Source organism: Leptidea sinapis, chromosome 32 (genome assembly GCF_905404315.1).
Source record: "Leptidea sinapis chromosome 32, ilLepSina1.1, whole genome shotgun sequence".
In the NCBI taxonomy this organism is placed as follows: domain Eukaryota; kingdom Metazoa; phylum Arthropoda; class Insecta; order Lepidoptera; family Pieridae; genus Leptidea; species Leptidea sinapis.
In genome coordinates this window covers 2,042,880-2,068,858 of record NC_066296.1, presented here as the reverse complement: position 1 = coordinate 2,068,858, position 25,979 = coordinate 2,042,880, and the positions used below count along the sequence as shown (strand labels likewise).

General features: G+C 36.7%; 1 protein-coding gene across 4 annotated transcripts in view; it reads left to right on the top strand.

Moving 5' to 3' along the window:
- LOC126974544 (uncharacterized) overlaps positions 1-25,979 on the top strand; it is a 50,875-nt gene that overhangs the window by 17,051 nt on the left and 7,845 nt on the right. For 3 of the 4 annotated variants that reach the window (XM_050822067.1, XM_050822066.1, XM_050822065.1), the window contains exons 3-10: positions 9,368-9,529; positions 12,354-12,516; positions 13,712-13,833; positions 16,445-16,683; positions 19,757-19,920; positions 20,856-20,964; positions 23,029-23,216; positions 24,007-24,105. In XM_050822067.1, the coding sequence (XP_050678024.1) occupies positions 9,368-9,529; positions 12,354-12,516; positions 13,712-13,833; positions 16,445-16,683; positions 19,757-19,920; positions 20,856-20,964; positions 23,029-23,216; positions 24,007-24,105 (1,246 nt within the window). Of the gene's footprint in view, positions 1-5,717; positions 5,927-9,367; positions 9,530-12,353; positions 12,517-13,711; positions 13,834-16,444; positions 16,684-19,756; positions 19,921-20,855; positions 20,965-23,028; positions 23,217-24,006; positions 24,106-25,979 lie in introns of those variants that run through there. The other variant, XM_050822068.1, reaches the window with a different exon arrangement.

The window sequence follows — 25,979 nt, the reverse complement described above, 5'->3', positions numbered from 1 at the left end:
ACGGCATTTTTAAAATATTCTGTTACAGACGATGGCAAATCTCATAATGGCGGCCGATCGGCTTGTATTAGTGTAAGTGTGTGCGTGGGGCTATGTATTGACACGTTTACCGGCTTGTTTTGGTGCCTTACTGTTATGTAACACGGAGTCCTTATTTTTTTACTCATCCGTGACTTGTGCCATTAATTTCGAAATATAATGAACAATTATAATGGCTATTGATGTAAACTTTCACCATTAATAAGAGACACTTGGCCCGTGAGTCCCAGAGGTGCGGAGAATGTACAAAGTACTATCTTCTCGCCTCAATAAGGCTACTGGAAACCCAAGCGCTGGCAGCTATTTCGGTCAGCAGATCAGCCTAGCTATCCAACGTGGAAATGCTGCCAGTATTCTTGGTACACTTCTCCGTAATGATAGTTTTAATTTTATGTAATCATAGTATTGTAAATATAGTTATAAGACTTGTTTCGTTTCTTTTATTTATTAAAAGTATTTCATACTTTGTAAATAGATACTAATAGTCTGAATAAAGGGCATAATCAATAATATAAAAGGCATAAAAGGCATTAAAAAGGCATTTTTTTCTCAAAATTGATTCCATTATAATTCATTTTGATGTCATTTCTAATCTAATATATAAAATTCTCGTGTCATGGTGTTAAACTTTGAACTCCTCCGAAACGGCTTGACCGATTCTCATGAAATTATGAGTGCATATTGGGTAGGCCTGAAAATTGAACAACATCTATTTTTCATCCCCCTAAATGTTAAGGGTAGTCCACATGATTTTTTTTACATTTTTTTTAAGTTTGTTTGATTATGATTCAGCATTAAAAATACATACAACTCCAAATTATCACCCATCTACGATCAACAGTTACTTTTGTATCGCGATTTTAATATCGGCAATACAACGTTTGCTGGGTCAGCTAGTATGAATATATAAATCACAATTAAAAGATTTTAAAATTCAGAATTGTCATTTTTAAGAGCATTTTAGAACAAGGTCTTGCGTGTGGATACTATTATTTATTCCTATAAATATAAAATGAAGCTTAGCTCCGACAATTAAGACATTACTACATTCATAATTACACGAATTAAATTTAAAAAAGGAAATTATGAATGATGCATGAATCGAACCCGCGACCCCTTGCGTTCCGTGTGAGCACTTTTCCACTGAGCCAACCTTTCGAGTGACGTCACGTTCATAAATCTTGATAATATGTCTTTTTCAACACTCAGGTTGTGGCTTCATCTACAGGATCTACTTTACAGTTGATAACCTGTACAACCTAAATATTTTCATATTAGGAAATTGACTTGAGATGTCGCTCTTGTAAATCTAAACAATTTGTTATTTCTTTAAAGTGACCCTCAATTCTGGGATTAACTACACAAATTAAATTTGAAAACAAATGTATGAACGATACGTGAGTTGAACCCGCGAACTCTTGCGCTCCGTGCGAGCGCTCTTCCACTGAGCCAAACTTTCGTGTGACGTTATGTTCATAAATCTCGATACGTATTGTTCAACTTAAGCTTCAAGTTCAAGCGAGAGGTTACCAGCATAATTTATTACCAGGATAAATACTATTATTAATGAATATTAACAAAAGCTTGGGACAACATATAAGCTACATATTGTCATGCTAAATACAGACATACAATATCTGCTACTTGTAACATCCACCCGGACGTAGTAGGCAGTGAAATAGGGTATATGCATGGTTTTAAAAAATACTTAAATTTGATTTTTAACATACTGAAATATCCAAATAAAATTTGAAAAACAAAATTTTATGAACGTTGCGGGATTCGAACCCACGACCTCCGGCGTTCCGTGCCGGTGCTCTAACCTACTGAGCCAACCGTTCGATTACCGCCTCGTTATAAAACTCTGTTTGCTTTGTTCAACTCTCAGGTTGTGGCTTCATCTGCAGGTTCTTCATATACAAGCCATAATGTTATGTTTTTCAAATTTTATTTGTGTATTAATCCTAGAAGTGAGGGTTATCACTTAAAAAAAAAACATAACATATTATTCTAAAATATCATCAAACACAAAATTATTGATGAGAACATTTTTATCGGGGGAAATATTATCTTCGGCCAATTTATTACAGCTATTCAAACGCGCCATTTTGCATTTCATTTCCGTGACGACAGAGTCTATGTCAACAATCTATATAATACTATTAATTTTTTTGGTTATATAATAAGTACGAAAACTACTGAACAGATCGGATAAATACTTGTACCATAACATACAGCGTGTTTAGGAGAAGGTTTAAGTACTTTTATGATATTGTGTTGGTGATTGACATATCCGAAACCCTTACTTTTGACTTAGAAATATCTATATATTCGAATCGTACACCCTCGGGAACTAAATAAGATTCCCAATATGAGAGTCGGTTATGAATAGAGTCCATATCGGTGAAATAGTTATAGGGCGTGAAAGCGTAACAAACAAAGTCACTTCGTATTTATAATAACAAGGGTTAAAGTATGAAATTGCCGTTTTATTGTAATAGGTACTTCGAATTGACATAGAACCTTCATGGTTTGAGATTTTTGAGTAAATTTTTTTTCACATGGTACCTACGTAGTTCTTCTTTAAAAAATGTGCAACATTCGATTATCGACTTTCAGTTCTTTTTTTTCTATTTCGAGTGATTTTAGAATACGAGTTCCGACGCGGAACTAACGCGGCAGAAACAGATCGCAATATCAATGTTACGTTTTGGAGAGGGGACTGCTAATGATATATATAATACTTTATTTCATTTTTTTACTAAATGTGCACTATTTATTGTATAATACTAATTGTTAACATCTTTTTATCGTTAATTGTAATAATAATAACATTGGAAAACAGTTTTGCAATGATATTAGAAGGGGTGGACATCCGACCTAGTTAAAACTGTATTTTCGGGTGAGTGATTCCTCGACAAATGACAATGACAAACGAAATAATTAATAACAAATAGAAATTAAATGTGTATGTATATGTGTGTGTGTCTGTGTGTGTGTGTGTGTGTGTGAAATATATATTTTATAATATTATATATTTTTAATATTAGTTAGATTAGGATTTGCCAATTATAATGATAAAAATATGAATCATAATATTTCGCAACAAAACACGATGCATGTGCGTGCAGTTAATTATTACTTTTAGGATGTTGTAACTTACTACTGTTAATTCAATTTAATGACTTGCAGCGTGATTCATTCAACTGGTCAAGCACGAATCGGTCTCACGCGGGTTTTCGTAACCTGGATGTTAATATTTATCTTAACTATATTGATGTAGGTACAGATTGCAATGGCCTAGTATGGATTACAAAAAATGATCACGGCTATTCATAATGCCTGAAGTACTGTGAGCGAGATGAATGCCTGAATCAATAATGAATTGTCTGTAATTAATGTAATTGGTGTTAACCGTTTTAATGAAAGTATGTAAATAATATTAATAAATTGTTTTCAAAGGATTACGCAACCCAAAACTCACAATTTTACCCCATTTCAAGATATAATCGCTAGCAAGTGGCCGACGCGAAACAATTTATCAATTAGAGTTGTAATCTTCTTCTTCTTCGTCGTTACACTCTTGACAGAGCGGTTGTGGTCATCACGAAGTGGAATCTTTTGGGGCAGATGTGATGCGCCCCACGAGACTTCGCCACTTTTCCCTGCTGGCCGACAGTCTTGTGCACTCATTCAATGGACAGCCCCCGGCGGACTAAATTTGGTCGGTCCAACACATGGGTGACCGTCCCCGCCCTCTGGTACCCTTCACTTTGCCCTGAACGACAACGCGCTCAATGCATTCACTCTCGCGCCGGGAGACGTTTCCGAAGAACTTATGAATGACTCTGTATTAACACCGAAAGGCGTTGTTTTATGCCAAGTTCTTGGAAAATGGAGACGTTGGTGCGAAACTAGGTCCATGAAACTCCTAGCATTCTTCTCCAGCACCACATCTCCAGAGCATCAATTTACTTTTTCTCGGCTTGTCGCAACGTCCACGTCTCTGCAGCATACAAGTATATGGGAAAAACAAGTGTTTGGACGAGCCGGATTTTCGTGGCTTTTGTAATGTTTCTGTTCTTCCAATTTTTTTTCAATTTGTCCATGGCAGTTCTTGCTATCGCCATATGGCGCTTTACTTCATCTACGCATCCTCCATTGTTTGAGATAAAAGCACCAAGATATACGTAAGATTGCACGACTTTGCAGTTCCCAATCTGCGTGAGGTCGAGAGTTGTAATATGAACAATTAAATGGAAATCTTAGGAAGTGTCGATAGAATATCGTATATTTTTGAATCTAAATTTAAACCAAATATTGCGTTTTTTGATAAAGCAACGGTAAAATTGTTTTGATTTAATCTTGTTTCAATTCATGTAGATAAAAAGAAATAGAGATTTAAAAATATATTTTTTTGGGAAGCCTTTGAGTGATTCATGAAAATCGAGGTAATTGGAATGAAAATATCTTGTATTACCTACCCTTAAATTTTCTGTGAGACAAGGCTTCTAACATAAAATTGCGCTCAATTACCTTCAATGAATTATATTAAAATTACATAACAAAACCCAGACGTAAAAGAGAGGATTATATACATTATTTGCAACAGATGTAATGTTTATGTTTTCTGGGAATCGAAGCCACGACCTGAAGCTCGATAGGCAAAAACTACATTATGAACTGTTGAACAAAACTGTCAAGTGTCAACTTGCCATCACCCTCAATTTGCTTATTCTCTATAAAAAATCCAAATATTCTTTAGACAACAAGGGACGAGACGAGCAAGACGTTCAAGGTCTGGTAATTGATACGCCCTGCCTATTACAATGCAATGCCGCTCACGTTTCTTGAAAAACCAAAACTTCTGAGCGGCACTACAATTGCGCTCGTCATCTTGAGACTATCAAATGAGACTTAACATCTTATGTCTCAAGAGACATAAGATGTTAAGTCTCATTTGCCCAGTAATTTCACTAGCTACGGCGCGGCGCCTTTCAGACTGAAACACAATAATGCTTACACATTACTGCTTCAAGGCCGAAAAAGGCGCCGTTAATAACCCATAATCTGATAGATGATGATCCCTTAGTCGCCTCTTATACCCTTGGGCCTGGGACTTCCTTATTCTCTTTATGCCCCGGGGAAGCACAGGGTGGATATTTACGTGGCCTTTATGTATCTAAATCCTTCCATTACATCTACATTTCCAAAAAAACCGGTGATCCGCTCGACCAAATTGGTGTTACTTAATTGGAAAACGTATTTGTAAACAACATTCACGTATATATTAGGCGCGGCCTCGCAATTACGTAATTAATTTACAAGCATTCACATTTCAAACAGAATCAGCGTGCATGTATTGGGGGATCGTAGCTGGAAATTTAAGGATTTTTTTTTATATCAGAGGGGGCAAACGGGCAAGAGGCTTACGGGATGGGGAGAGGTGAGGCAACCGCCCATGGACATCCGCAACAACAGGTGTGTCAAGAAATGCGTTGCTGGCTTTTAAGGTGGGAGTATGCTTTTTTCTTGAAGGTCCCTAAGTCGTATCTGTTCGGGAAGACCGCTGTCGGTAGTACAAAGTGGCTGTGCGAGGCAAGAAATTTCGAACAAAACGCGCGGTTGTGGAATGCCAGATGTCTACGTGATGCGGATGATACTTTGCACGTAATGTCCGGTGGTGGAATTCGGCCGCTGGAATCAATCCAAACAGCTCCTCTGAGCACTCCCCGTGATAAATGCGGTAGAAGATGCAGAGAGAACCCACATCTCTACGCAATTCTAGAGAATCAAGCCGATCGGAGATGACTTGATCGTCGATGATTCGAGCCGCTCTTCGTTGTATGCGGTCAAATGGAAGAAGCTGGGGAGCACCCGCCCAGAGGTGAGAACAGTACTCCATGAATTGCACAGAATAGCATCCATACGTCATATTCATCCACCATTGTGCATTATTTTAATTATTTTTCAACACACTTACTCGTAAAGTGAGCCTTACTACATCGTTCTTAGGACCATAAACCTAACCATAACACACTACTGCATAATAGAATCATCATTACCAGTGGGAGCCTCCTTTGCACAAGATGCCGGCTAGATTATGGGTACCGCAACGACGACTATTTCTGCCGTGAAGCAGTCATGTGTAAGCATTATTATGCTTCGGTCTGATGGGCGCTGTAGCTAGTGAAATTACTGGGCAAATGAGGCTAAACATCTTATGTCTCAAGGTGACGAGCGCAATCATAGTCCCACTCAGTATTTTTAGGTTTTTCAAGAATCCTGAGCGGCACTGCGTTGTACCTAATGAGCAGGGCGTATCAATTACTAAAGCATTTCTAGAGCTTCTATCTTTTTGATTTAGCTTTTCAGAATGTTCACGTTTTGGCAGAAAATAATTAGGGAACGAACTTTACTTAAAATCATCATCGAATCATATATTTAAACTTAAAACTAGTTCGAAAACATGCTGGCTAATAATTAATTGCAATGATATATCGTATTTATACAGTAATGCTCAGATATCTTTACATAGGTAGCAATTAGTAAAATATGTCCTACACTTAATTGAAGAGAGAATTCAAAGCAAGCTTAACTTGGCAAGCAACTTGTTTTGCAAGCTTTCAAGTAATAGTTAAGTTTAGAGCCGTTAGGGTTCCACTTAAAACAAGTTTATAACTAGAAAAATATTTTTATGTGACCTAATTGTAGAGACGAAGCAGAATTTTTTGTTTTTCTTAAGTTAATTGCTTTGACATTAATAACTTTTCATGTAAAATAACGTATAAAAAGATTATTTAAGAAGTTAAAATAATGTATCTTAAATTTGCCAAATGTATATAAATTTGAAACTTTATTATTGTTGCTTTTGAATTTAATGTTAAACAATTTTAAAATTAGTGTCAATAGTAGTCCCATGTGAATGTTAACATAAATTTTAACGCGACAAAATATAATTTTCATGAGTACAAAATTTTACTTAATTACTGACCCAGCAAACGTTGTATTGCCGACATTAAAATCGCGATACAAAAGTAACTGTTGAACGTAGATGTGTGAACATTTGAAGTTGTATTTACTTTTCAATGCTGACTCATAATCAAACAAATATAAAAAAAAATTCAAAAAAATTAAAAAAAAATTTGGCGTGGACCACCCTTAACATTTAGGGGATGAAAAATAGATTTTGTCCGATTCTCAGACCTACTCAATAAGCACTTAAAATTTCATGAGAATCCGTCAAGCCGTTTCGAAGGAGTTTAACTACAAACACCGCGAAATGAGAATTTTATATATTAGATAGTTAATTACTTTCACAGCTATGTAAAGAAATAAGAATAACACTACAGTATTCTATACTCTGTGTATTCACAAATATATTGTGTTTAAAATAAATAACTTTTGGAACCGTGAGTCCATAATTAAAACTGTTTAAGTTTAGGTATATATATAATTGTAACGTTCCTAAATCTGACGCTCCCGTGTAACACAAATAAACCTGACGCATTAAAGGTTCGCTTCAAAAAATAAGCATAACGCATTAAGTCAGATATTTCTTTATAAACAACTTTGAATCCCACTACTAAATAACCCGACGACTTCGGCGATACAAACCTTTTACTTCTTCTTCAAGTGCCTCTCCATTACAGGAGGTCAGCAGTCAGGTTTTTTAACTTCTCCCTGTCCATGGCTTGGGCCGAATAGTTCTTGGATTGTCTTGATGCCAGCTCACTCCCTTATAAAACACAATAATGCTTACACGTTACTGTTTCACGGCAGAAATAGGCGCCGTTGTGGTACCCATAATCTAGCCAGCATCCTGTATAAAGGAGCCTCCCACTGGTAATGTGATTATCCTAAGCTTAGACTCTGCTAAGTTTTACATAAGTAAAGTCTGAGCAAAGTCTAAGTACGCTTTATCGATTTCAGGCTTAATGTTCGCTATATTTGGCACTTATTGATTTGTACTGAACCTTTGATATATCGCTGCGTACGAGGGCGGGCCACGCTTGGATAAAAACCGCTAGAATCCAGTTATGCCACAGTAATTATGATAATATATGTATGGTACTAAGATATTCTAGGTAGTAGGAAAATTCCTATGTTTGACTTAGTACAAGACGACGAATGTATACATCTGTTCATGTAAATATAATCGAAGTGTATGTTTGTAACGTCCAAACTACAGAAAATAGATCTGCTTGTATGTTTGTTTTGTTTTCGTTAATCTATGAAATTGGTTGGACCTGTTTTGAAAAATTATATCTCATATAACGAGTAACTTAGATTAATATTCTTTTATTAATTGAACTATTGACAATAATAATCAGTTTAGCGATCAGATTGCCACATACCTATACTACGATCACTTCACTGTATTGATTCAACTCACGAGGAGTGGTCAAAGGAGCTCTTTAGGTTCATCTCAGGAGCCAAAACCCACCATCATTACGTCAAAATGCGAAATTCGTGTCCCATCTCCTCAGGGGAGGAGATCAGGGCTCACTCAAGCTACACAAATTTCTCGGGTTTTTCTATGATGTCTCTGCCTTCTGTTTCCCTTGGATTTTTTCGAATGATGAGTTGTTGCAGCTGCGAGCATCGAACCGGGGCACCACGGTGAGAGTCAACGGTTCAATCTACTGTACCACATAAGAGATTTCCACTTACTGACTCAGAACGATATCTTTGCAACCGTAAGGCCCAGAGACTTGAAATTCAGTAGGAAAATTTCTTTTGTCAAATAGAGCTCAGCTAAGAAAGAAATTTATAAATTTCACTAACAAGGGGGCGTTGATACTTATATATGAGGATTGTGGGCCACTCAGAAATACGATTATGTTTTATTTCTTACTAGCTTACCCGACAGACGTTGTTCTGTATATAATAAAATATAAAATAATGTTTTTATATGAATTTGTCAATAATATATCTAAAATTACTTACTTCGTAAAATATGCACCCTGCTGTCGTAATGAAATTGTTTCACAGCAGAACTGTCAAACCGTGCGTCAATAAATTCTCTCATAGAAATTATGTATGGACACATCAAAGGAAAAACAAATTTGTTGTTTTTATTTAATTTAGCAGCATTTTCCTATTTATTCACCTTTTAAACCTTCTCTGGACTTCCACAAATAATTCAAGACCAAAATTAGCCAAATCGGTCCAGCCGTTCTCGAATTTTAGCGAGACTAACGAACAGCAATTCATTTTGATATATATACATTTCTTTCATTGGTTGGAATAATACTAATTAATCTTAATACATACATAATTTAACTATAAATTTTCAATTCATAGACATTGCTTTGTTTTGTTTCAGGCGCAGGAAAATATCAAATATTTCATTGTGGATTAATGGTAGCAATACTCGGCTCAGCGATTCTGGAGATGATTGGTAGTTCCTTCATCCTACCATCAGCAGCTTGCGATCTGGCTCTTGAAGACCATATGAAAGGAATTATAGCTAGTATACCTAATATTGGTAAGTTTGTACCGGTGTCTTCATTACTCAACATACTCCAAGAGTTTATCGGCGACTGATTATAAAAAGCAGCCAACTGAAAATAATTCATAGTAATCACATTTTTATGATTTATTATTTGAAATATAGCTTCTTTCCAAAATATGCATAGCTTAAATGTGGCATCGACAATAACTAAAGCCTTACACTAAGATAATTTTACCAGTGGGAGGCTCCTTTGCACAGGTGCCGGCTAGATTAAGGGGAACCACTGCGGCGCCTTCTGTGAAGCAGTAATGTGTAAGCATTACTGTGTTTCGGTCCGAAGGGCGCCGTAGCTAGTGAAATTACTGGGCAAATGATACTTGAAATCTTATGACTAAAGGGGACGAGCGCAGTTCTAGAGCTGCTCAGAATTTTTGGGTATTACAAGAATCTTGAGCGGCACTGCATCGTAATGAGCAGGGCGTATCAATTTCCATCAACAGAACGTCCTGCTCGTGTCGGCCCTTAATTTCATAAAAAAAATTTGATGATATCAAAATTTGCAATCAGCTTGAGAAATTATCAAGTGAATTTATATAATATTTATTGGTGTATCCCAGCGAATATAATTATATTTCTAATGATAGATCATTATATTGTTATTATTCATAATAGTCTGCTAACTTAAAGCATTGCTAAATCTCACTCTGTCTTCTTCTATTGACCTAAGACAGAATGAGAGAAAACACTCCTCAGCGGCTGTTTAAAGTTAGCGGACCATTATGAATAAGGTGTTTTGCTTGTGTTGTCGGATTATGTTGCCGGTTTAATTTTGAGGAACCAACGAGTTTTTTCTGCAATTTAGTAGAAACGCGAAGTAAAGTAATTTCAAGCTTAAAACTTTTTGTCTTTATCTTACCTTTGTCACTACAGAATTACATGACAGGGAGAAGTAATATTAAACTTGGAGTAACTTTACACTGCGTTTATTAATAAGACCGTTTCGGTGTTATTACAAAAAAATAATTTAAACATGGCTTAGACACGTGTTGTGTTAAATAGTTACCAAAGTATAACAACGTGAGTGACTTAACAATAACGACGTCTAAAATGGTGTTTATCTTTTATTATTACAAAATGGTGTTTTGGTTGTGCTTAACTAAAACGTCGTTAAGCACAAAATAAGCTGAAGTGTTCAGGAACAAAAGGAACGCAATTTTTGACAGCTGTCTATCTGTCATCATATATTTAATCTAAATCTTCCATTTGATTATAATAATCTATCCGTTAGACACAACTTAGACAAGCTTCTACTCATGTTTAAATATAAGCAATGTCTAAAGATTGTTGAACGCTAAACAACAGTAAGACACAGATTTTTAATAGAACTTTTTTAAAACAAGTGTTCAACAAATGTTTAACTTTTTTCAAATAACCCAGTTTGTGTTTAAGTTTAAGGGAAAACATTTGTAATCGATTGAAACAGAATCTGCGTGGCTTAACCGCGGGTTAATCCCTGTCACACTGATACCAGGCACGGACGAGTAAAAAAAGAAGGACTCCGCGCCGTGATATTAGCAAGTGAAGCACCGTTATGCTAGTGTGTGTGCGGTTACGGGGGGTACTAGTTACACAATTTTGTCTCTCTTAAATAATCATATATGGCCACAAATAAGTATTTGTTTATATAAAGTATCGTTTTTATACGTTTTCACAACGCACGACGGCATTTTTAAAATATTTTATTGAGACGCAAACTGATCTGTCACAGACGATGACAATTCTCATAATGGCCACCTATCGGCATGTTGTATGTAGTGTGTTCGTGGGGCTATGTATTGTATTTACACGTTAATCGGCTTGTTTTGGTGCTACATTGTTATGTAAGGTGACACGGAGTCCTTATTTTTTTACTAGTCCGTGATACCAGGTAGAAGAGAGGTAGTAAGCAAGTCTTGGAAAATGAAATAAAATTATAACCGGTCAACGTTTAAGTACATAGATAAATTTTTATTCAGTTTTGACCATTAACCAAAGTTTCACGTATCTTGCAATGCAACCATTCGACATAAATGTTAAACCATCGCGATGAGAGCATTCTCCGAAAAGACCAGGGGCGTAGCTACCGCCTTATCTGCAGTATCAATTATAATAGGGGCCCCCGCCCCCAAAAATTAATAAAAACTATTGCTGGTTGCCGCAAAATAGGCAAGCAGATTGTATATTTAATTTGAATTGTTTGTAAAAAATTTGGAAAAAGTGCCAGATAGATGATGACTAAATATCTCATTTATTTTTATGCAAATATTTTTTTTTATTTGTGAGAAATCTTTACCCTTCATAAGGGCCCCAAGCGAATTTATATACGGGCCAAGGCACGCTACGCCACTGGAAAGGCGTGGCCATTCTGCTAAGAGTGAACGATTTAGGAACTATGTTTAAGTGTTAAATTCAATAAAGCCAATCATCATTCCAGCCGGAAGACGTCCGCAGCTGGACAAAGACCACCCCCAAAGATTTCCACGACGATCGGTCCTACACTGCCCTCATCCAGCCTACTCCGGCAATCTTAACCAGATCATTGGTCCATCTTGCGGGGGGTCTACCAACACTGCGTCTTCCGGTACGTGGTCGCCATTCGAGGACCTTACTGCCCCAACGGCCATCTGTCCGCCGCGCTATATGCCCACTGCCACTTCAGTTTCGCAATCATTTGGGCTATGTCAGTGACTTTGGTTCTCCTACTGATCGCAGGGAAACTCCGAGCATAGCCCTTTCCATTGCCCGCTGAGCAACAGTGAGCTTCTTAATAAAGCCTTATGAATAAAGCCAAATAATTTTCTGTATATTTTTTCTTTAGGTGTTATATTAACGGCGCCATTTTGGGGTCCGACGGCAGATGCTCTGGGCAGGAAACCAGTTCTGCTGGTGTCGACTCTGTTGTCTGGTGTCATTGGTCTGATTGCGGCGTTCATGCCCAATCTGCTGTCATTCGCTTTGTGCAAGTTCGTGGGCTCGCTTTTGTGAGTATCTGAATATTTATTTGGGGTTACCGATTATTGAACGTTATTTTATTATATTTTTTTTATTTGGTACTTCAACAGAATACATATTAATACATTTACAAATATAAACTTAAAATTATTAACAATTTCAATATGCACACCTATAAAATAAATGCACAGCTTTCAATCCAAAAATTCTGAGCGGCACTACAATTGCGCTCGTCACCTTGAGACATAAGATGTTAAGTCTCATTTTCCCAGTAATTTCACTAGCTACGGCGCCCTTCAGACTGAAATAGTGCAATGTTTACACATTACTGCTTCACGGCAGAAATAGGCGCCGTTGTGGTACCCATTATCTAGCCGGCATCCTGTGCAAAGACGCCTCCCACTGGTAATGTAAATTCAGGACAAATCTTTCCTAAAAACTTGCCTAATTTACTGTTTATTTACCATATGAACATGATTGAGCCGTATAATAGGTACGAAGTTTAGTCAACAAATGCTTTTTTGGCCAACAATATAAGGCCCAGAGAAATATGAACCAAGTATCATTTGATTTTGAATACATGTTTTGTGAAAGCAATAAAGCTGTGCTCACAAAAAATTTAAAAGTTAATAAAATTATAAGAAAAGGATGTTTGGTTTTTGCAAATATCTCAAAAACTTATACAGATTATAAAAAGATATGAATCGAGGGAAATCGAATGAGAAACGGAATCATCAACTAGTTAGTATCTCTCTCTAGACAGTTGTGAGCATTTTTGAAGTAATACTTCTTTAGGAGCGTTATGGAAAAATGATGAGAATGAAATTTTAAGATACGCGCGCTTCACTGTAACACAAGAGTAACAAACAGGTTGAAGTTGGTTCCTAAAATTTTCTGACGTTTGCGTCATTCGTTATTTTATTTTTTTTGATTTCTTCGTCCATTACAGGACAGGCAAAGGGTTGAAGCCCATACAGCCGTATTCATTATTTTATAATTAAGACGTGTCAAAGCCATCTTTGCAAGATTTTTACAAAATTGTTCTTTCTAAAAACGTAGGACAGCACGAGGAATAAATCATTTAAATGATTTTTGCTTCATTAGGTGAAAGGAGTATAACTTCTTGCGTGCACACGTACGTACATACACACTTTTTTTTGTCATTTTGTAGTCGACCCGATGTATTTATTTATAAGTAAATAATAACATTTTTGTATATTCCAGTTTATCCTGTCCCTCGTCGTTGGGTTTTGCCTTCGCTGGTGAGCTGATGCCGAAGAAACGAAGAGATCTGGCGTTACTCATTTGCAACGCGTCCCTCATGTTGATCGCTTCATTATGTCCAAGTAAATAAATATTATGTTATTATTGTCAAATAAGAGAAGACCACCAAAACTTGTCCAAATCAAACATTATTAAATGAGACTTAACATCTTATGTCTCAAGGAGACGAGCGCAATTGTAGTGCCGCTCAGAATTTTTGGGCTTTTCAAGAATCCTGTGCGGCACCGCATTGTAATGGGCAGAGCGTATCAATTACCATCAGCTGAACGTCCTGCTCGTGTCATCCCGGATTTTCATAACAACAAAAAAGTGATCGAGGTGAATCATAGATGAGAGATACACCGAGCGACACATTTTGGAAAATATATCTACCCTTTGTAATACCCTTTGGTGTAGTAACACCAAAGAGTATAATAATATATAGGGAAAAGAGAGCCCTCTCTACGCATTATGAGCTGTCTATTTGAAAACTAGCGCCATCTGGAGATTGGCCCCGAAAATAACTATATATAAGCTCCAAATTATAAAATTCATTTTGAATTTTGTGACGCATTAAAAAGCTAACTCTATTTTTTAATGTAGGTATTGCAATTTTTTACCATGATGAAATTGCGCGTAGAGTTAGTTGTTTAATTTTGTCACAACATAGAACATAAAGGATAGATTTAGTATTGTAAATATGCAAAATGGAACATGAGAAATACATACATGCGCAAACGCTAGACGTAGCCGCCATTTATGACCAGTGGGCATTGACACAATTATAGAAAAGTTGAAAGGTTTCAAAGCGAGTGACAGCTGACAAAGCTTTCATTTTCGGGCCAACTAACAGATGGCACTAAGGTCTTCTGAAAACGTCACTTAAAGCCGTCTGTCCCACGCCCTGTACTACACACCCTTTCGGGAAGTGTGTGGCATGACAACTGGGCCGAAAGAGTGTATTAGGTAGTAGAGTAGTATTAGGTGTAGAGTGTAGTGTATCTACATTGCGAGCGAAAAAGTTGTATGAATAATGAAAATCCATTTGTTATGTTTGTGTATTCGAATATTTTGGAGTTACTTTAAATTTCTTTGCAAACACTGCAGTGTACTTTTTTAATATCGTCTGTCATATCTATATGTCTCTGTGTTCAATTCACGTTTAGTTCATCGAATAAATACAACTCAAGTTTATTTGGGATAATAGTTTTTTTTTATGGAATAGGAGGACAAACGAGCGTACGGGTCACCTGGTGTTAAGTGATCACCGCCGCCCACATTCTCTTGCAACACCAGAGGAATCACAAGAGCGTTGCCGGCCTTTAAGGAAGGTGTACGCGCTTTTTTTGAAGGTACCCATGTCGTATCGTCCCGGAAACACCGCACAAGGAAGCTCATCCCACAGCTTAGTAGTACGTGGAAGAAAGCTCCTTGAAAACCGCACTGTGGAGGACCGCCACATATCCAGATGTTGGGGATGATATCCTAACTTGAGGCGTGTCGTGCGAAGGTGGGATTCGGCGGCAGGAATCAGGTTAAACAGCTCTTCGGAACACTCCCCGTGATAAATACAGTAGAAGAAGACCCCGGTAGAAGACACACAATGAAGCGACGTCTCTACGCAACGCCAAGTGATCCAGCCTTTCACAGAGCACTGGGTCCAAGACAATTCGAGCTGCTCTGCGTTGCACGCGGTCAAATGGATCGAGCTGATACTTATTTTCGTGGAATATAATGTAACTGTACAAGAATTGATCAAAGACACATATATAATTGATATACTTTATATAAAAAGGACACATCAGCATGTAAATTTAAACTATCCCTAATTCAATATTTATTAGAATAAATCACTATGTATCACTCGGTGTGTGATTCCTCTACTCGTATTATGGCCCTCGATTATCCCTCGTGCGTACACATTGCACCCTCGTTAGGAAACTCAAAATTTCTCCCCTTGGTCACAGCCAACGTCACTTTATGATATGTAATCACCGCCAGCCATTATTCTTCTGCTTTATCTACTAAATCACAGGACCGCTGCCGGCCTCTAAGGTATACGCGATTTTTTAAGGTATGACCTATGTACGAATTTCAAAGATCTAAATCGTCCTGGAATTACCGCACAAGGAAGCTCATTTCATAGTTTGGTTGTGTCTTCAAGAAAGTTCCTTGAAAACAGCAATATAGAGGAATGCAGCACGTGGCGTGAAAATGTGGAGTTTGACAGGAATAAGGTCAACCAGCTCTGCGGAACAATTGCCGTGATAAAAACAATAGAAGAAACACAACACAGCAACACCTCTACAAACGGCAAGTGATCGAGCCTTTCAATGACTTATGTATGTTAGAATATCTAAATACCTTCACCAGTGGGAGGCTCCTTTGCACAGGATTCCGGCTAGATTATGTTTAGCACAACGGCGCCTATTTTAAAGCGTGTGCAATGTGTAAGCATTACTGTGTTTCGGTATGAAGGGTGCCGTAGCTATTTAAATTACTGGGAAAACGAGACTTAATATCTTATGCCTCAAGATTATGACTTTTTAAGAATCTTGAGTGGCGCTGCATTGTAATGGGCAGTGCGTATCAAATACCATCAGCTGAACGTCTCGCTCGTCTCGTCTCGTATTGTCAAAGAAAAACAAAATCCAATGACAACAATTATCATAGACCAATGACTTCCATTTCCAGTATTCGCTTGGGGTGTATTCTCAATTGAAGACTTCATTCGCTCAATCTCTACATACCTTCGGCCATGGCGTCTCCTGACAATGGCGTACTCCATGCCTTTGATCCTATCCGCTCTCTGGTTGACACAGGCCAAGGAGAGCCCTAAGTTTCTGATGATGAAAGGAAAGCCAGACGAGGCGTTGGGAGTGTTGAGACACATTTTCGCCTTTAATAGTGGGCAATCACCGGATCACTACAAGGTACGTTTGTATCGTAAAGTTAATAATAATAATACTTTAAGCCTCTATTCGTTAGTTCTTTAGTACAATTTACATATATATATATATATATATATACATACTATCCTTAACTAATTATCTATCTGTTTGTCTATTGACAAAGGCCTCTTCCACTTTTTTCTATCTTTAGCTTTCCTATACCATGTTTTGCCTGCTATCGTCCTTAGTTCGTCTAAGGCTAATATTCTGAACGGAAATTTGTAAAGCTCTCCTCTATTGAATAACAGCTAGATGTGTTATTAAATTAGAATATTAAATTAATCTTGCAAATTTTTTAAGTTAAGTTAATGTTAAGTCCAGGGTAACTCACCAGTATTGTATGAGATAGGGATTATCTATAGGTATAAAGTAACAACAAAATTTATTTGTGATGTTTGGGTATATAATGTAAGAGAGTTATTGTTTACATATTAAATTTTTAAGTTAAAATCACATATTACATATTACTGATATACAAACTGGGACAACTAAGCATCTAAAAAACCACAAAGCTTACAATTAATGCTAATAATTAGTTAATCATACGTCCTACTTAAGATATAAATTAAATTAACAACAGTGAAATTGCTGTACAACTTACCAAGAATAAATATTATCACCCCAGTATCTGCTCGATCCATTTGACCGCGTGCAGCGCAGAGCAGCTCGAATTGTCGGGGACCCAGTGCTCTGTGAACGGCTGGATTACTTGGCGTTTCGTAGAGACGTCGCTTCATTCTGTGTCTTCCGCATTTATCACGGGGAGTGTTCCGAAGAGCTGTTTAACCTGATTCCTGCCGCCGAATTCCACCTTCGCACGACACGCCACAAATTAGGATATCATCCCCACCATCTGGATGTGTGGCGGTCCTCCACAGTGCGCTGTTCAAGGAGCTTTCTTCCTCGTTCTACTAAGCTGTGGAATGAGCTTCCTTGTGCGGTGTTTCCGGGACGATACGACATGGGTACCTTCAAAAAAGCGCGTACACCTTCCTTAAAGGCTGGCAACGCTCTTGTGATTCCTCTGGTGTTGCAAGAGAATGTGGGCGGCGGTGATCACTTAACACCATGTGACCCGTACGCTCGTTTATCCTCCTATTCCATAAAAAAAACATAACTTAGCAGTTTCATATTATCTTAGCTGCTATAGTTTTTTTAATCGGTAATCCTTTGATCTATAATTAATATTTTGTAAAATACAAAGACAGATCTTACAGTTAGGTTATATATATATATATAGTAGTTATGTTAAGTTCAATAATTACATTGAAGAACTGTGACACACATCATCACTCATTAAGTGTTTCATGGGAAAATTAAAATTTATTTTACTAAATTGAGACCACAGTCGGCTGTTTGTGTATCGCCTTGAAGTCAGAAGTATGCTAGCACTATTTGCGATTCGGTTCAAAGGGCGTCGTAGATATTGTAATTATGAAGCTAATGAAACCTTTATATTATGTCTCAAAGTGACTAGTCTGTGTCTTTCAAAACCCCTGAACGGCACTGCATTATAATGGGCAGGGTGTATTATGTACCAAGGTGAATATTTTGCTCATTTCATCAATTTATACAAAGAAAAAACTGTCACCAGTGTTGATGTCTGTCTATCAAGGAAAGAGTATCGGATAAGATACTTGCGGGGGTCCGAATGTAAAATGTTTTTTAAAGTTCCATAGCCAAATGGACGGAACACTTATAATATAATAATAATAATATTGACACACTTTTTACACACATTATCTTGCCCCAAGTTAAGCATATATAGCCTGTGTTATGGGTTGCAAGACAATGAGATATTTAATACAATATACTTACTTAAACATACATAAATTCTATGAACATACATAGAATCATAAATAAATATATTTAAACATCCATGACTCGGAAACAAACTTATGGATTCGTCATTTCTATCTGTCTGTCCGTGTATCTCACAGCCACTTTTTTCCAAAACTACGAGACCTATACTGTTGAAACTTGGTAAGTTGGTGTATTCTGTGAACCGCATTAACATTTTCGTACAAAAATAGAAAAAAAAAATAATAAGTTTTGGAGGTTCATCATACTTAGAACTGAAAATCAAAAATTTTTTTTATCAAACCCATACGTGTGGGGTATGATATTATATAAATATCTATGGATAGGTCTTCAAAAATGATATAGGTTTCTTAAATGATTTTTTTTCTCAACTGAATAGTTTATGCGACAGATAATTCCAAAGTGGTAAAATACTTCCCCCCCCCCCTGTAACTTCTAAAATAAGAGAATGATAAAACTAAAAAAAAATATATGATGCACATTACCATGCAAACTTCCACCGAAAAGTGGTTTGAACGAGATCTAGTAAGTAGTTTTTTAATACGTATTAATGATGAGAGTTCATTTGCACTGTATGTATTTTGACCAAAGATTTTTTGCGTTTTTCATTTAAATAATTACTCGCTACTACGGAACCCTTCTGGGCGAGTCCGACTCGCACTTGGCCGCTTTTTATAAGTCTGTGTTGTTTTAACGCCAATTATTTCCTTGTGGGTACTTACGTTACGGTGAAGTTAACAAAATATAATAAGGTAATTTAATTATATTCTACCATCAATCGACCACAAATGTTACAAATTTGATATTTCATTCACAAATGTACCTAAATCAATATATTAGTATCTACTAATATATAAAATATAAATTCTAATACTACAAATCCTTTTCAAGTAGGTACCAATTATTAAATTATTAAAAATTAACAAGAATTTAACAGGACGATATTGAGCATTTTGGTACAACCGAGGTTCGAATTCTGTCATAGGTTCCAACTTAACTTCTTATTTTAATAATAATAATAAATTTATTACTAAAATTAAGATACATTTAAAGTAATTAAAGTTAACAGGATACACTTAATCTTAATTGTGAATATTTGAGTACATTGTAGTCTATTTGTACTGCGTGGTGGCTCTGCACTAAGCAAGGTGCTTGTAAAACAGAAGCCGGGTAAACACAGTTACTAAAAAAATTAGTTACTTCTATTAAATAAGATTTTATTATATTTTTTCAGGTCAAATCCTTGGTGAAGTCACTCGAAGACAGTGAGAAGAGATGTGATGGCCAGAGCTGTGAGGCAGCTACCTCGTCCAAATTATCAGCACTTGCTTTGTTGAAGCCACCACACTTAAAATGGTTGGCGCTCACAGGTTTCCTGATGTTTGGATTGTTCTCCTTGTAAGTGTAATAATTCTATCTACTACATGTCCACATTATTTCTGGACTTTACTGAAACGTAATGCAGGGGCCCGTTTCCCTTTCATCCCATCACGCTCGTCCTGTTGCGTCTGTACGGTTTACATTCGTTTGTTTTCATTACCGTTACAGAAGTGGGAGGCTACTTTCCACAGGATGCCGGCTAGATTATGGGTACCACAACGGCACCTATTTCTGCCGTGTAGCAGTAATGTGTAAGCATTATTGTGTATCGGTCTGAAGGGCGCCGTAGCTAGTAAAATTACTGGGCAAGTAAGACTTAACATGTCTCAAGATGACGAGCGCAGTAGTAGTGCCGCTCAGAATTTTTGGATTTTTCAAAAAATTTTATTAATTTATATCAACAACTTTGACAATATTATAAAAGTTTTAATCTGATTAGTCATCAGACAAACAGCGCTATATGCTATTGAAGACACAAGAAAGAATAAAGAGTAAAGTATTATGTCATCTTCATTTATTTATTTATATATAATTCACAGCTCTTAAAAAGATTTAAATCTTATATAAAAAATTCTCGTGTCCCGCATTGTGTAACCAAACTCCACCGAAACGGCTGAGCCAATATTTGTGTGTATATCGGGTAGGTCTGAGATCCCGGCCAACATCTATTTTTCATTTAAATAAAACAACAATAGTGTTTCATTTATTTTTCATGCCCCTAAATGATAAGTAAGGGTCCACCCACTCCTAAATATATTTTTTACTTTTATTTTATAACTTAAATATACGGACAGATGCTAGTCAGTATATTTATATATACTTACACAAACATATATATATATATATATGTGTGTGTGTATGTGTATTCGTTTTAATGTGATAAAAACACAGGATTTAAACTATGAAAAGATAACCAACTAACATGAATTCATCGCACGATCTTGTTGTTTCAGATTGAACGGATTATTTTTGTTCGTTCCGAACACAATCAACAAAATGATGACTCAATCGCGAAACGAAACGGCCTCCGTTTGTGCGGTTTTGAACCAAGCTAACAATGACGTGAGTATAACTATAAAGTTTAGTTTCCGATGAACTTCACTAACTGAAAAATTCTGTTACATTCATACATATAATCACGCCTCTTTCCCGTAGGGGTAGGCAGAGACTACTTCTTTCACTTGATACGATCCTTACATACTTGTTTCGCTTCGTCCACTTTCATTATTCCTTTCACACATGCTCTTCGGTTTAGGGTACTCTTGACCTGGCCTTTTTCCAAGACGTCCCTGATTTGATCTTGAAACGTCCGCCTAGGTCTTCCCCTTCTAACACTTTCATTCACACTGGCATTATACACTTTCTTCGTCAATCGTTCTTCATTCATTCTCTCTATATTTCCAAACCATCTCAGCATGCCTTTCTCAATTTTTGTCACAACATCTTCTTTCAGACCACTACGTTTACGTTACATTCATAAGGAACAGAAATGAGGTTTCAAAAGCGTCGGTAGTGCAATGGGTAGAACCGTAGACTTGTAATATACAAGCGAATAGACAGGCAAAGCGATAAAATCAAAACAGCGGGCCTACAATGAACTGTTATTGCGATTCAATTGACGACCTAAAATGAACTGGTTTGGATATTTCACACCACGGCATCATTAGAGCTATCGAATTTAAGTTGACGTCAAATCAAGTAGGAAATTGAATCGCAAACTGTTTGTTGTCAAAGTAAGCGATTCGAAAAAAGTTGCTACTTTCTTAGCGGAAAGTTAATCGTTTTGTTAATAACTTTTAAATAATAGTGAAAACAAACAGAAGAGGAAAACGGAAGTGATGAAAGATGAGATGAGAATACTTTATTTGGAATTTTTAATTCGTTCCTGCGAACAGGTTATAGCCAGCGGCCTTACTGCCTCGTCTTTAGTATTTTCATTTTCGGTATTTATCTTCAGTATTTTGTTTTACATAAAGGTCCGATAAAGTAATCCCATTTTTCATTAATTTCATTTTACTTTTCTGTATGTTTTCGCTATTTTTCACAAGTTATTAACAAAACGATACACTTTCCGCTAATAAATAGTAACTTTTTTTGAATCGCTCACTTTGACACAATATATGCTATCCAGTTTAGGTTGAAATATTAGTTCATTGTACGAATGAATGAACGAATTAAAACAGTTAGCGATTTACTAACCTACTTGATTTGACGTCAACCTAAATTAGATAGCTCTAATCAAATGGTGGTACGAAATAGCAAGGCAGTTCATTATAGGTTGTCAATTGAATCGCAATAAGAGTTCATGGTAGGGCCGCAGTTATCAATAGAAACACGCACTCTTCCCATGGGAAAATTCTTCATTGCCAATCGTACGGCTTGTTTTAGGGACTCGAAATTATCATGGCGTTTACAGCAAGCCGTACTCTCTAAAACTGATCATAAATTATAATCCAGCGGATTAGGATCGGGACTAGACGATGGCCGAAACATTCGTTTCCAACCAAGACTGCGTAGGCCGAGCTTTATGACCCGACGCTTAGTCTTGCTGGAAGGACTATTCTTGGTTATTCAACATGGTGTTGTTAAGGGGCTTCACTACCTTCTCAAGAATGGTTATTAATACAGTTGTGCCGATGTTTTGATACCTTTTTCACAAAAGTATGGCTCATTTACTCCTTCATAACTAATACCCCAGTAAACCATCACTGAAATCGGATAACACCCGCGTCTGTCGTACGCACGCACTCTGTCGACTAATTGGGAAGCTTCCTTAGAGCTTTGAGCATAAATACGGTAATTCTGTTTGTGAAAACTACTACTTTGTGAAATGCAATCACAGCGATTTGGTTCTCTTTGTCACCCCCCTCCATTTTAATATCGCAAAATATTGTAATGTATTGGCGCCGAAATGAGAAAACTCAACGTACAATTATATAAAAATGACAGATTCCAAATAGAAATGTAATATTTTGTTTATTTTTAATTGTAACAGTATTTATGGGCAGACTAAGTATATTTCGATGGGGTGGGTTATGGAACTTGATGACAGGATTCAAGTTCAAGGGATATCCTAAACATTCACCGTGATATATGCATTAGAAGATTAACTCTGATGATTTCCAGACAAGTGCGGTTGTCTGCGTGGACAGCATCTCGTTCGGTACGTTCGAGATCACCGTCGTCACGGCGCTCGTATACGGGGCTGTTGTGATGATGGCCAGCCTGAGTCCTCTCTCCAAGAAGACGCTGCTCATCTCCATGTACAGCTTGGTGGGCGTCGCTTGTCTTATCTCGGTTTCTGTACAGAATAGGTAATGTAGTTCGTATTTGTTTTACGCACTTATATTACCTGATAGAGTTTCCAAATGAATTATCGTGTATATCGATATGTACATACATCATCATTTCTCTGAGATATTATGATAAATAATAGTTTTAATATTTTTAAATGATTTTCGATCGATGTGCCAGATTAAGGGTGTTCAACTAATGACTGATGTAAGATTGAATTGAGAAAAGGGTTCTTAAACAAAATTAAAAAACTACTCGAGTTGTTATTGTATGAAACGAAAATGTTCTAGACTTATGAAGATATAATTGAAAGTAACAACTTAACTGCATTCACTTATCGACTTTTTCCCCTTTGGTAATGGTGGGTTATTGCCCAATTGCACAATTTCTCATACTTATCTCAAACTTTTTACCAGTGAGAGGGTCCTTTGCACAGGATGCCGGCACGATTACGGGTACCACAACGGCGCATATTTGTACCGTGAAGCAGTAATGTGTAAGCCTTATTGCGTTTCTGTCATAAGAGCGCCGTGAGTGAAATTACTGGTCAAATGAGACTTAATATCTTATGTCTCAAGGTGACGAGCGCAATTGTAGTTCCGTAATTTTGAGGTTTTCAAGAATCCTCAGCGGCACTGCATTGTAATGGGCACCGGGCAGGGCGTAATTATTACTATCAGTTGAACGTCCTGAGCATCTCGTCCCTAATTTCATTAAAAAAAACTTATTGAATCTCAGACAATTTGGAACTGATGTATCGGTAGGTACCTTTTTGTTTATATTTTGTGAAAATTTTGTTCCATTTTCCAGACTTGTAGCCGGAGTGTCCATGTCAGCTCTGGAAATAACGGCTCTTGGTATCGGCCCTCTGAACGCGTTTGCAGTGCAGATCTTTCCTACTAGTTTAAGGTATTTGCTTTTAATATTTAAATATAAATACCTACCCAGCGACAACATAAATTACATTAAAAACGTTTGCATACTTTCTGAATTATTTTAATCCCCGTGTATTTCGCGAAATGAATATTGATGACTCAGATCATTAATGTCTAGATAGACTATGACATCAGCTGTGAAAATGACGAAAAATTGAGTTTAGACAAGTTTAGAGTGTAAGACGTAGCTTGTCACGCACACTAAAGTATTAAACCAGGCTTGTTTTTATCGGTTGTCTAGCAGTAAGGGACTCAATCTAGACATATAAATCATTAAAGATTGATGAAATGCAATTTATCTTCAATACATACATTGTTTTGAATGGCTGTTAAATTCTGGCTGGCTGGCTGCTGACTTCCAATTTTCTCTGTGTTATCGCAGTTGCAATCGTTACTTTAAGACATAAGATGTACTTGGCACAGCAATTGCGCTCGTCACTTTTGAGACGTAAGATGTTAAGTCTCATTTGTCCAGTAATTATACTAGCTATGGAGCCCTTCAGACCGAAACACAGTATAGCTTACACATTACTGCTTCACGGCAGAAATAGGCGCAATTGTGGTACCCATAATCTAGCCGGAATGCTGTGCAAAGGAGGCACTTTGACTTCCTTAAGAACAGTAGACATGGGGAGGAAGCTGATGAATTCGTGACGAGAGCGTTACAAACGCACACTAGCGTTACGCGAACGGTGATTTCTTTATTATTTCGTAATTTTATATCGTTCATGGACAATCTTACAAAATAATAATTTGTTTTACTTTAATCGTGTCTATAGCACACTTGTTTTTTTCTCACAAAAGTATTTAATAATGGCAACTGATAAACCAGTCCTTTCGGTAATTATAAAATTATTTAAACCAAATAAATTATTAACATACTGTAAAGCAACTGTAAATATTAATACATAATTAAACTTTATCTTGATAACGTAAGATTAAAAAAACAGGGAAACCCCGAGAAACAAGAGCAACAATATTTGAATAAGACAGATAACATCTGAATTAGACATAAAAGATGTAAACATTATTACAACTAGCAGCCCAGTAATTTCAATATAATTTGGTCCTTCAAACCACTGACCTGTATAAATACCACTGGTTCTATATGTTTGACAGGATAACTTGTGCCTATTTGAAGCGCCACTCGCGATCGTCCAGAGAACTAATTTTTACGCATAATACAAATGGCTGCGATGGAAGGTACTCTACTCAGAAGTACTTTTGCATTTTGAATTAATTTCTTTCGATTCCCGTGTTATTTATGCTTCAAGAATAACTTTTTTGAAAATAGGCGTAACCACTGCTTCTTTCCAGTCTGTTGGGAGTCTTCCCGTTGCAAAAGACAGATTCATTATTAAGGTTACTTGGTTAATGATGGCGCTGCATTGTTGGAGCATAATAGCAAGAATATTATCCGGACCACTAGCTGTCGATTCATCAAAAGTTATTATAGCCCTTAGAACTTTCTCTGGTGTAAATACAATGTTTTCTAATGATGCCTGTACTCTCTCTATGTTCACATCTGGTGAAAATCCCAGGTGGCTCACACACATATGCGTTTTCAAATTGATCAGCAAATATTTCAGCTACCTCTACTGACTTTTTTGTGATTTCATATGTTTTTGGATTCATAAGAGCTGGTGGTATGTCAACTCTTGTTGATATTTGTTTTCTGACATATGCATAAAAGGCTTTTTCTCCCCGCTATCAGCAATGTTTGATTCAAAATTTATCCTATTTTGACGTGTTAACTGTACTATTTTATTATTTGTGGCACGATATTTTTTATAAGATTCATTATCTCGGTCAAGTAAATATATATTCCATTGTTTCTTTTTCCTGTCC